The sequence below is a fragment of the Pteropus medius genome, unplaced genomic scaffold (genome assembly GCF_902729225.1).
Source record: "Pteropus medius unplaced genomic scaffold, Ma_sr-lr_union100, whole genome shotgun sequence".
NCBI lineage: Eukaryota > Metazoa > Chordata > Mammalia > Chiroptera > Pteropodidae > Pteropus > Pteropus medius.
In genome coordinates this window covers 644,751-657,154 of record NW_024350326.1, presented here as the reverse complement: position 1 = coordinate 657,154, position 12,404 = coordinate 644,751, and the positions used below count along the sequence as shown (strand labels likewise).

The window sequence follows — 12,404 nt, the reverse complement described above, 5'->3', positions numbered from 1 at the left end:
AGACAGAGAGACAGACAGAGAGAGGGAGAGAGGGAGAGAGACAGAGAGACAGAGAGACAGGCTATTTCTTTATATTTTTTATCGTATATCTCCCTGGGGAAAAAAAGCTCTGCAAGGGCAGAAGATTTTGTCTGTTTAATCCATTGTTTATAACCTGTGACTCAGACTCGGGTCCATCAGAGAATCCCACAGCTCTGGCTCATGTGACGGTTCCAGGACACATGACTTCAGTCGATCTAGTGAGAGTCATGCTCGAGATGTTTATGTAAACTATTGGAAAAGGCATGTGCTCTCTTTCCAGCGGGGTTGCTTAGAGGGTGGGATGTAAGCCCAAAGCTGCTGGGACCACCTTGTAACTGCATAGGAAGAGCTTCAGGTAATTGAGAATGAAGTTGAAACAGGAGAGAAGAGCTGAAGAGACAGTCCTGAACACATTATGTGTGCACCTGGATCCATCCGTGCCTGAAGCAGCATCCCCCGGACTTTTCACTTACGAAAGCCAGCGTTTGGCTCAAGGCAGTGTGAGGTGGATTTCTGTCACTTGCAACCAAAAGAATCCTAACCTTTATGCCTGTCAACACAAGGATCCGGGCAGCTGCTGTCAGTCAAACCCGGGGCTTAAGATGAATTATATTTGCCACCCACGGATATACTCATTCCCTTTGGTCTTGGCCCTCCATGCTAGGGGATATCTCACCTTACAAGGACTGGTTCCCCCAAGGCGAGAAGCAAATCGCCCCCCTCCGGCACCTGTGTCCACCTCCACCCTGGCCTCTCGTCTCGGCCCCTGGCGCCCGCCCCCCGCCCCGAGCCCCGCCGTGGCCTCACCTCACACGAGTCCTGGCCACCCTCTTTGGTGCCAGCGCACAGCATGTTGGGTGTGATTTTCCCCGGATATTTCTGACGACACTCTTCATCCGAGCGGAGCTGGATGTCGGCACATTGTAAGGTTAGGTTTTGGGGGCAACTCACTGGGAGGAGAGAGAGGAAACATATCCAAGGACATTTGATCTGGCCAGGTCTGTGGGGTATGCAGTTCATCGGGGGGGGGGCCGAAGTGGGACAGATATAGAAATATATGGTGAAGCGAGGAAGATCCGTAAAGCGGGGGGTGGTGGAAGCAGGGAAGGGGTAAAATGGCAGAGACAAACGGGCCGGGGACAGCACGGCTATAGGACGTGAGGGTGACACCGAGAGCTCTCGCTATGGAGATCGACGTCATCGTCACACGCATTTAACTTATATACGGGGGACAGAGCTGTCTACATTTTGCTATGTTTACTAAGTCTATACTAAATACATACCTATCCATAGATCAGTTATTTTATAAATTACATATGTATGTACCGAAATAGATTTATGCATAACATACCACTTACGTACACACATATCGCAATAAATACATCAATAATTTAGAAAATGAATCCAACTTTTATAGTTTGCATATTTACCTACAGCTGCATAGTGATGTATAGTTTTATAAATACGCAAATATACGATATATGCTATAATATATACTATCGCTGTCACTATAGTATGTAAATATATATATTTATAAATTTATAGAAAGGTCATATAAATATATACATGATCTAGAACATCTATATAATGTATGACTTCATATTTATAATGTATATAAAGGATATATATGACATGTCACTTTATATATAAATTTATATTTATATAAAGGATACATTGTGTTATATGTACTATAAGGATACGTAAAGGATACATTGTGTTATATGTACTATAAGGATACGTAAAGGATACATTGTGTTAGATGTACTATGTCACATAAATATAAATATATTTTTATGTATGAAGGAACCCTCCAACCTCCCCTCCCACCTCGGCCCCGGTCTCTGCACTCTGAGAGACCTCGGGCCCCCTGCGTGGGTGCATACCCTGGGGGCTGGTGGTGGTGCCCCAGCCGGACACGCGACAGCCGGTGCCGGGGGGGAGGCAGTCTCGGTAGGAGAGCGGCAGGACGCGGATGTGGCTGGTGGACTGGACCGGGGACCGCAGCTCCAGGAGCATGATGTCGTGGTCGTGGTGCAGGTGCGTGGGGCTGCTCTGGTACTGCGGGTGGCGGATGTGGCGGACCACGTCCCTCACCTGCTCCCCAGCCTCCACACGCCCCAGGGCATGCTTGCCCAGGTAAACTCTGAACCCGCTGTGGATGCAGGAAGGGGGCGGTTAGAGGAGAGCCTGAGCCCACCTCTGTCCCTTAACTCCTCCACCCCGCCTTCCTCGTCTCCAAAAGCATCTCAACTCCACGCCCAGCCAAACCCTCCGTGTCCACCCCAAACCTCTTTCTCACCCGTTCCCATCCCGACCCCAAGTCCAAACTCATGCTCAGCTCCAGCTCTACCCCTCGCCCCCCACGCCAGTCCCCTTCTCCTCCCTGCCCCGGGCTCCCCTGCGCCTACATACGTCTTCAGACAATGCGCTGCCGTGAGGACCCATCTGGGGTGGACCAGGACCCCCCCACAGAGCAGCCGCCCCTGCACGAGCAGGGCTGCTTGCCAGGGCTGAGAGTGTGGGGGGCAGGTGTAGCCGCCTGGGAGAAACCCGTTGGTCCCATTGGTGCCATTGAGAATCTTGGGATACTCCTGAGACATGCCTGGCAAAGAAAAAAATCTTAGCGAATTGGGGTCCGGGAAGAGGAAGAGGCTTTGAGGTGTGGTTCCCGGGCTTGGGGCCAGGGTCAGAACTTGCTCTAGGTGACCAGCGACTGACGATTTGTTTCCTGTCCCCTGGGAGTTGCCATTCTCTTAAGTGACGGGGACGAATCAGGGCAAAGAAATGACAAAGTCCTTCTCCGTAGGAGTGTCGCACCCTCCCCTAGGCTGGAAAGAAGAACTCGCAGGAGAAGGACGCTTCCGGTCAGGTAGCAGACATCGGACTTTCTCCCCACCCGCATTTTCCGGTAACCACTTCCAGAGGACGCTTGGGGTTGGATTTCAGAAGCCGGGAGTGAGACAAACCGACACACCCAATTCGGCGGCCTCCGTCCCTGCTCGCGACACATTTGCCGGGCGCCTCTGCAAACACCGGCCACCGGCTCAGCTCCCACTCTGTCCTCGGACCTCCGCTCCTCCGTCCCCTCCACCCAGCCCCTGCCAGCCTCCCGTCCCTCAGACCGGCTCTCCTTCACAGTCACTGGCTTCCTGGATTCCTCTTTAGATCTGCACCGTTCCGTACGGTAGCCACCCGCCGCGTGTGGCTGTTTAAATTTAGATCAATTGAAATGAAATTTAAAAAAGTCAGTTCTTCAGTCACACTAGCCACATTTGAAAATGCTCAAGTGGCCAGGGGCCACCATAGTGGACGGTGCAGATATAGGACGGAGAGACAGATGGATAGATGATACATAGACAGGCAGACAGATGATGGACAGATAGACAGAGAAATAATCTACTGACTGGCACTCGGAATCTAAAGCTTACATGTCTGGGTCCCTATTGGTTCTGAGAGCTCAGCTCAAACGTTACCTCCTCAGAGAAGACATCCCTGCCCCTCCTCCCAGCCACCTGGTCTCATATTGCGCCTCCGAGCTCCCCCGTCACCCCCTCCAATTCATTCTCAGATCTACCATCACTATTCGCTTCTCTTTATCTTTGTTTACATTTATGTGTCTTTAAAAAAAAAAAAATCTCCCCATCTGGACTGTCGGATCCACCGACAAGGCACCCTCATTGCTTTGTTCAGTCCCTGCATCCCAAGCCCGGCACCTGGCACGGCGTCTGGCACACAGTAGGTGCTTAACCAGCGAAGGGCGTGTGTGCCAGGCACCGTGCCCAGCATCGGGGGCACAGCAGCCGACATTGGGACGGAGAACATCCAGGCCTGAATGAGGGAGGGATGATCTGACTGGAGGGATGACCCCACTACAGATCGCCAGCCTCGGGGCTCTCACCTCTGGAGGAGCGGAAGCACCAGTTTCATCTCCCGTGGGGCAGTGGGAGGATGCAGTCAAATTCTACATCTAAGACACGCACAGCACTCAGGAAGTGGGGATCGTTACTACTGACTACGACAGGAAGTCCCCAGCTCACGGCCCTCCCTCGCCTGCAGTAGCAATGGGGTCAGTGTGGCAGTTCTCAAAGTCGGGTCAGGAGTCACGGGTGGGCACGCGGTCCCTTTAGGTGGTACGGGGATGAGGCGTAAGTGACATCGCATTGCATCCTCGGAAACTCAGTCAGCGTCCAGTTCTCGGTCAGTGCTGATTTGATCGAGGAGAAGCTCCCACGATGGTGCAGATATGGTTTTTCTAAACACCTCTCTAATCCTGCTGAGCTCATTTCTCAAAACCAAAAGGGAGCAGAACCCCTCGGCCCGCAGCCTAAAATTCATTAGGTTGAACCATCTGCAATCGCCGTTTTGGGGCAGGTAAAAAGGGTCGACTACGGGCGGTTTTAGGTGGTCCGACCCAATAAACATATCATCTTCGTTTGACTGGGCGAGATTTATTTTTTTCTCTTTTATTTATCGCGAGAGATGCGATTTGCCACCCGGGACAGTGAGATAAGCTTTACTCTTAATATGCTGTAAGTAAAAAAAAAAAAAAAAAAAAAAGGACTCTAAGCAGACCATTAGGTCTAAAAAAATCATCGGGATGGTTTGCTGAGGTGTGAAGTCCAGGATGTGGGGGACAGGAGGGGACCCTGGCTCAGACAGGGCTGCCCGGGCAGGGCTCTCCTGCCTCGAGAGTCTTGGGCTTTTCAGCTGTGAAATTAGGGTAATTATAGTCCACACGCCTCTCGCGGCTGCTGGGGACTCCACAAGCCAATGCATGTGGAGCTCCTGGCCCAGGGCGCGGCACCCAGGAGACACGGCAGGAGTCTTAGGACCTCGCCAAAGGAGAGAAGCCACCCTGCCTCCAGGTCAGGGGTGGTGCTGGGTGCCTAGTGCCTGGGACCCCTCCCTCCTCCAGGTCTCAGCTCGCGGGTCTGGTCCCTTGGGTGCCTTTCGGGCAGGGAGCCACCAGTGGAACCCCTGGCCCCCCCAACTGGCCCCTCGAAGCCCGCACCTCGTGTCAGAGTTGTAACTAATGATTAGGGTAATTGCCTGAACGTCTGCAGCCATCTCCGCTAGGCTGTGGGTGCCGGGAGCGGGAGCCGTCACTGCTTGCTCAGCACCCAGCACCCAGCACACGCCGCCTGCCACCCTCGAAGCTGTCGCTGATTGAACGAGTGAGTGAATGAATGATGCGTGAATGGGGTTCCGGGGTCTCTGGAGAACTTGCCTGCAAAGGCAGGGAGGGAGGGGGACTTAAATGTGAGGAGAGGACCAACTCCGATAGGTTTGGGCTCACCCCAACGATTAAAGGAAGAACTAGAAGGTTCTGGAAGGGGTTGAGAATGGATAGAAGATACGGCTAATAAAGCGGTAGTGTCAGCTACCTTTCCACGTCTTCTAGCTGTCACGGGCTCAGCCCATGACTGGGGGTTACCTCGTTTTAGTACTTGCAACAACCCTTTGTGGAGGTGACCCGTTCGTCCGCATTTTACAGGTGCCACGACCTTGGCACAGAGGAGCGAGTTACTGGCTTGCAGGGGCAGCGTTGGGATTTGACCTCACGTCTGCCCGACGGCCCTGATGAGCTGGTGAGCGAGGCCAGGTGGCCTGCGGGGATGCAAGGGACTGGGGTCGATGGGGACAGCGGGCGGGACCCCCACCAAGAAACCAGGTCGCTGGAGGATAAGCAGGAGGGTCTGGGAGCTGTCCACGCCCCCACCTGGCCCCCTCCCCGTGACCTGGCCCCTCCTACTGCTGTCTGGCGTGGCCGCCCCGCCCCTCCCCCTTCCCCCATGCATTCTTACCTCCTGACAAGGCCACGGTCAGGAAGGCCATCGCTGAGGCCAGGGGCCATGTTGCTGAGGCCAGAGGCCACATGGCGGCTCCGGGGTGAGGGCAGGGCGCGAGGGGCCTGAGAAGTTAGAGAGGGTATTGAGGGCGGCGGAACCCCCATCTCTGAGCCCCCCACCTTTGCTCCTGAGCTTTGCCGCCATGATCTCCACTCTGAGAACTCTGACCCAGGAATCTGCAACCTCTCCCCAGATTTATGGGGGTGGGGGGCAGTTCAAGGGCACTAGCTTGCCACCCTGGACCTGGACCGAGGTGGCAGGCACCTCCAGCCCCGCCCGCCAGCAGCCTGGGACCTCAGTCCCCCCTCCAGCCCCTGTCTCCTCTCCCAGGGCTGCTGCTGACTCCTGGTCTCAAACCAAGCTGTCTCCCTGCGTGCTGGCACCTCTCCGGCCCCGACCGAGTCTCTGGTTCCCCTCTCCGTTTCCTGACTCAGCTGTGCTCCCACTTTCCCCATCCCTCCTCACCTGTCCCTCCTCCTCGCCTCTCGGCTCCTCTCCTCCGATGCTCCAGCCCCAGCCCCAGGCTGACCCTACCTGGGCAAGGGGCCTGGAAGAGCTTCTGCAGCCAGCTGCCTCCAACTTCAGCCCCAACCCATGGCTTTTAACCCCTGAACTCCCTCCCCCAGGGCCCTCAGCATTTCCCGGTTGCAGGCCTACCCCCTCTCCACCCCCAATGGCTCAGCAGGTTGATCGCCAGGCACCCCCAGCGTGGGCTTGGCCCTCCACTTGGGGGCGGAGCTTCGGGACAAGCTGGGACCCAGACGCTGCCCCACCCGAGCCTGACTTGAACCCACTGTGAACTTGCAGGCTGCGGGGCCCATCTAGAGGGAAGGGGAAGCCTAGGGTTTCCTCCCCTAAATCTACCCTAAGTCCCCATGACCCTCCCCTGTAACATAAACCCATTTTCCATTCCATGTTCCAATATCCACTCCAACCCCACGCACGTTCTCCCAGAAGGCCATCTCCACAGCGTCCCAACCTTCCTGCGAACTTCCGACCACCTCCCTCCCGCTCCGGCCTGTCCCTCTGAACCCTCCACAGCTTCATCTCAAGCTCATCCCTCCACGTCCAAGGCAACACCTCTAAATTCCAGCCCTCGGCCTTGCCCCTTGCCCCTGCGCTTCTGGAAAACACAGGGATGCCCGATTCCTCCTTCCGTTTCTCCGCCACATGCCACACCCAACCGTCGAGCGCAGGAAGCAGGCGTTCGCCCAGGCGGCTGCAAGTCACCCGTCCTTGGGCCAGGATGGGGGTAAGGGCTGGGCCCGGGGACGCAGTGTTTTGGGGAAGCAGCGTTTTGGATAAACGGCCTTTTTGGAGCAGGGCCAGGTCGGGTGAGGGAGTCCATGAGGTGAGATGGGAAAGTTCTGGGGTTGGGGTGAGGGTATGCTGTGGGAATGAGTAGGTGTCTCCTGGAACCGTGGCTGGGTGGGGCTGTGAGTTAATCGTAGGGGGCGGAGAGAGCAGGATTAAGGACTGGGGAAGACAAAGGGAGGGAGGCTGGCCTGGGGACCAGGTGACATTTGGAAAGAGAGAGAGCAGTGTGTCACAATAAGGATAAGGCGTCGAGATGGACCGAGCCTGGGAGGGACAGTTCCCATCGAGACTGGCGCGGCCATATTTGGGGGCCGTTCACGTCGGGCCGTAGGCATCAAATGTAGCGGCGAAAGATCATTTTTAAGAAAGGACCTAACCTTGACTCTCCCACGTGTATGAAATGGACATACGTCTGAGACATGATTCTGGATCATTAGTAAGGGATGGAGCTAGCAAATGTGGCAGAGAACCACACGGGCATCGGCGATAAGACATGCCGAAACAAACTTATAAATAGAAGCAAAACTGCCTTATTCCACATGGGTGGGAGGGAAATTCATCGTGCTTGCCCCTGGCCAGACTCATTTGCATGGTTATGGACAAGAATTACTCGCATATCCGCTATCTATGGTCTACAGGGTTGAATGTAAAGCAGCTCGAAGACAGGTAAAGAAGCAGAGAGCCTCTAAAATCGGGTAACCCGTCTAGTTTTCCATCAAAGACACAGGTCTGGGTCTATCTCAGCCTCTTTCATCATTTTTTCCTACACTCGGAAGAAGAGTGTGTGGTCGGGTTTGGCGTGGGTCTGACGAGGGCGGCGGGAACGCAAGCATTTGGGAAGGAGAATTTGGGGCGAAGACGGGGTTGGAGTTGGTTTGGGGGATAGCACCGGGCGGCAGAGGGGAGAGATCTGGGGACGATGCCGTCGACGGAGCCCTGTGGGTTGAGGCCAGAGGTGTGGCCGGGACCGAGGGCTTGGAGGGGGAGGCGTTGGAAGGCGGCCGAGATGGCGTCGTGCGTTGCTGTTGATCCTGGGGCCTGGACGTGCGGCTGAGCGGTCCGCGTGGGCGTGGGGTTTGGGTGGGAATGGGCCGGGTCATGGCTGCGAGCTCCCCTCAGGGTGACAGAAAGCCACTGTCCCCTCCCACCTTGGAATTCCCCGGGGTTCACAAGGCCGGACTCAGAGTTCACGCTTCTCCCACAGAGCAGAGTTCATTCTGGGTGATGGGTGGGAAGTCGGGGTACCTGTGCCCTCTGGTGGCCCGGGTCCACATTTCCACAAAAGCCTTCCTCACTTGGGAAGGTCTGGAATCTGCAGTGGAGGTGGCTGGCTGCGGCATGCACTGGAGGGTAAGTAGCAGGTCAATGCTGGTATCAGTGCTCGTGATTGGCCAGGGCCCAGGCTGCAGTACGCTCCTCGAAGTGAGGTCACGGACCCACCGAGGGCTGGGTGTGTTCCACCACCCCTCACTTGATCCATAAGGCAGCTGGAGCCCATGGGAGACAGCGAAAGTCACACACCAACTCGACACCGAGTCCAGGTGTATACTGTCTCCTAGATCAGGGTCCCTCCGCCCCACACTCAGAGAGCAGGACCAGCAAAAGAGACATTGTTCCTAGTGGTTTAGGGCTGGGGCTCTAGAGCTGGGCTGCCTGAGCTCAAGTGACACGGTCACTCTGTGCCTTTGCGTCCCCGTCTGAAAAAAAACAGCAGCACCTGCCTCCTGGAGGAGCACTAAACAGTCGAAGAGGCTTAGCCCAGAGTCTGGCACGCACCTCGGGCCACGAAGGTGCTTGTTGAATGAGCGAAGTCGGGAGATGGGGGCAGCCTGGGTTCCTGGAAGCCCCACCCTAGCTTGGCTTCAGAACGGGGCTCTTTGTCAAGCTGGAACTGGAAATTCCGGTTAGAGAGAGCTGGCTGGGATGAGAGCCGGCCCCACACCCAGGCCCGGAGCGGAGGCCCCGACACAAACACAAACACGAAGAGGAAGGGCGGTGTGGGGGGACGGATCAATACCCACAGACAGACAGACAGACAGACAGGGTGGGCGACAGAGGACGGGGGAAGGGCAGAGAGCGGGATGGACCAAGGTGTGAGGCATGGGAGGCAGAGAGATGCCCCGGGGGGCGGGGAAACCAGACTCAGGACGCACAAGGAGTCCAGAGACGGGAGCTCCTCAGAGCTGCATCCCTGTGCTCGGGATGTGGGTCCCTGTCACCGCCTCTCCCGTGCAGCCGCGACCTGCCATTTCCACTCATCAGAGTAGCAGGAACTGGCAAGGTCAGTCCCACCACCCACCTGCGTCTGCCCACGTCCTCTGCACCCCTTCCGATTTCTCTCCACCAAGAGCCCGCACCTCCATCTAAGACAGACGGCGTCCCCGTCCCCTCCCGTGGTCTCCCTGAGGACGCCGCTCCCGCCAGCGGACCTCTGCTCCCTCGTGAGCAGTCCCAATAACCCGCAGACGCCCGACGATGCCCACCATGTTCCATTACGAGAATAAAGCAAACCAACAACCCTCCTCTCCACCCACATGCTCCCCTGGCCCGATCTTTGCTCCCCTTTGACTGCAATTCTTCTCTACAAAGTTGGCTCTGCTCGCGGTCTGCAACCCCTCTGGAACGTTCTCTCTCAAGCCCACTCCGGGCGGGCTTTCTCCCCCGCGGCTCCGCCCGCCATGCCCCCCGTCTGGGGCACCAGTGACTTCCACGTTGTTGAACCAACTCCTTAGGGTTCGTCTTACTTGAGTTGGCGGCGGCGTTTCACAAGTGGATCCGTCGCTTCCTGTTTCTGTCCTCGACCGCCGGGATGCTACACCTTCCTGGTCTTCCTCATCATCCACTGGCTGCTCCTCGCTCGTGTCTGGCGCTGTTTGCTCCTCGTGGCCCCGAAGTCTACGTGGCGGAGCATCTCAGGCCTTGGCACCGGATCCTCTTCGCTCTTCTGTTTACACTCACTCCCTCAGCGACCTCGTCGGGCCGCATGGTTTTAAATACCAGCCGCGTGCTGACAACTCCCAAGTCTACCTGGCTCTAGAACTCCCAACTTAGCATCCGGCTGCCTACTCAACATCCGCGCGTTCTCATGCGGATCCCTGTCCTCCACCCGTCTCACGTCCCCGACGAGCCCCTCCTGCCGTCCCGGTCTTCCCAGCGGACAGGTCGCTCCGTCCTCGCGTTTCTCGAACGCCTTTGTTCAGACCACGCGTGTGTTTCGCTACCGGTCCCCGCCAGCTCTATCTTCAAAACAGGTCCAGAATCGGACCATTGCTCAACGCCTGCCGTCCTCGCCGCCCTGGCCCCTCCCACCCACCCTCGTCTCTTTGTAAGCGTTCCACTTGGTCTCCCTGTCCCTGTCCTTGTCCACCTACACTCTCTTTGCGACACGGCAACCAGAGTGACCTTTTGCAAAGTAAGTCAGGGCAGGTCACTCCTCCGGATCCTGCAGTGCCTTCCATCTCGGAGTGAAAGTCGAGTTTCCTGGTGGTGGCGGCCGACGAGGCTCTAGACCGCCTGGCCCCAACCGCCCCCTGATGTCACCTACCACCCCCCGTGAAACTCCCATTCCGCACCTGCGGTTCACGGAGCGGCAGGAACCCTCTTCCAAAGCGGATGTCCGTGCGATGTCTTCCGTCCTCATCATCCTCTCCAGGAAGACTTCCTCGGTGATCAACGGAAGGACCCACGGAACTCGGAAAAGCCGCTGTTCTCTTGGTTTACGCAGGCGGGGTCCGGGAGGGACCAGGTGTGAGCATCCTGTTGTCCTTCTTCGGTGTATTCGGGGAACCGATTCTCCCAGCAGGGATGACACGTAGAGCATCGCCCACCAAGGGAGCCCACCTGAGCTTTGGAGTCTGGGCATCTTATTGGGTGCTGGTCACGTAGGCACAGCCATCTGCCTTCACGACTGACTTTAATCAGAGATCAAATGCCCTGAGGCATTTGATAAATAGATAAATAGATAAATAGAGACAGGGTATTCCAGGGGTTTAGCGGCTACCTCCCAGAACCCAGGCAAGGCAAGGGCCAAACATATTTTTGTAATAACGTGCAGGGCTTGGACAGCCCAGGTCTGCTGAATTAGCCTTCCAGAGCACAACCAGCCACTTAAAATCGCACCCCTTCGCTGCAATCCTGGCACGCACCCCCATGTGCGAAGCTTCGTGTTTTACCTACCTGTTTCTTGCCTGCCTCTCCTCCAGACGTGAGTTCCCCATGGGCAGAGGCATTTCTCTGTTGTGTTGCTGGAATAGTATCTGGCACACAACAGGATTCAATAAGTATTTGCTGAACGAATGAACGAATGAACGAACGAATGAATGAATGAATGAATGACGGGCATGGTCGAGGCTGTGGGGAGAGAGAGGAATCCTTCTTATCTGGACAAAAACCTACTAATATTCCAGAGACATCTTCTATAGGTACGGAAGGGGCATGCCGCCTGTCAAAAAAAATGTATGACGGAGACTTTTACCTAGACAAGAACGGGGAGAGCCTACAGGGGGCGCCCTCACGCCCTATGTTTCCAATTACCCTCTCTGGTTCTAACTGTCCCTCCTCTTAGCCTCTTTTTCTTCTCCCGAAAGCACTTCTCAGATGCCCAACTCCTAACTAGCTTTGCAGCTTCTCTCACGCATTTGAAATGAAGGAGGGAACTGTGGGGAAGATCATGGGAAGGTGGGAGAGAGAGAACAAGGCAGGGCCCTGGTTACGGGATGGTTAAGGAGGTCTCTGCTCTCTGGAGGGTGTTGCTTCTGGCGTTTCAAAGGTGTATTCGCCTTAGACATACAAGAACAATGGATGAGGCCGGCTGGAAACCCTCTCGCTCCTGAAGCTCTCTGCCCCGGGGCGTGACTACCCACCACGCCTGCCCAAGTCGGGATATATGGTCAGATCACTCCGTGAGCTTACTTTCCCTAGGACCCGTATCCCACCCCCCGCCAACCCGCCATGCCGTGGCTTGTGTCTGCACTATTATTTTGTATACCAGCAAGAAAGAAAAAGGAGCCGTTGATTAAATTATGATATGAGGCTAAGACGCCATCGGTTAGTTGGAAGATGCCCTCCACTTTCAGAAACCCTAACGACGTGAAAGGAGCCTGCATAAACCACGGGATGCAACCACCACAGCCAGGAGCGTGGGTTGGAAACCGGACAAAAGCAACCTTCATTTTTCCTCTCCGTTTGACGGAAGGAACGCAGGCCAGGAATGACGGC

The 12,404-nt window shown here is 55.9% G+C and overlaps 1 protein-coding gene across 1 annotated transcript in view; it reads right to left on the bottom strand.

Annotated features, from left to right (window-relative positions):
- KLK13 (kallikrein related peptidase 13) overlaps positions 1–5,898 on the bottom strand; it is a 6,513-nt gene extending 615 nt beyond the window's left edge. The window contains exons 1-4 of the mRNA XM_039839594.1: positions 5,826–5,898; positions 2,434–2,623; positions 1,905–2,173; positions 829–971 (exon numbers count right to left, since the gene is read on the bottom strand). Coding sequence (XP_039695528.1) covers positions 829–971; positions 1,905–2,173; positions 2,434–2,623; positions 5,826–5,898 — 675 coding nt within the window. The remainder of the gene's footprint in view (positions 1–828; positions 972–1,904; positions 2,174–2,433; positions 2,624–5,825) is intronic.
- Between the last annotated feature and the right edge of the window lie 6,506 nt (positions 5,899–12,404).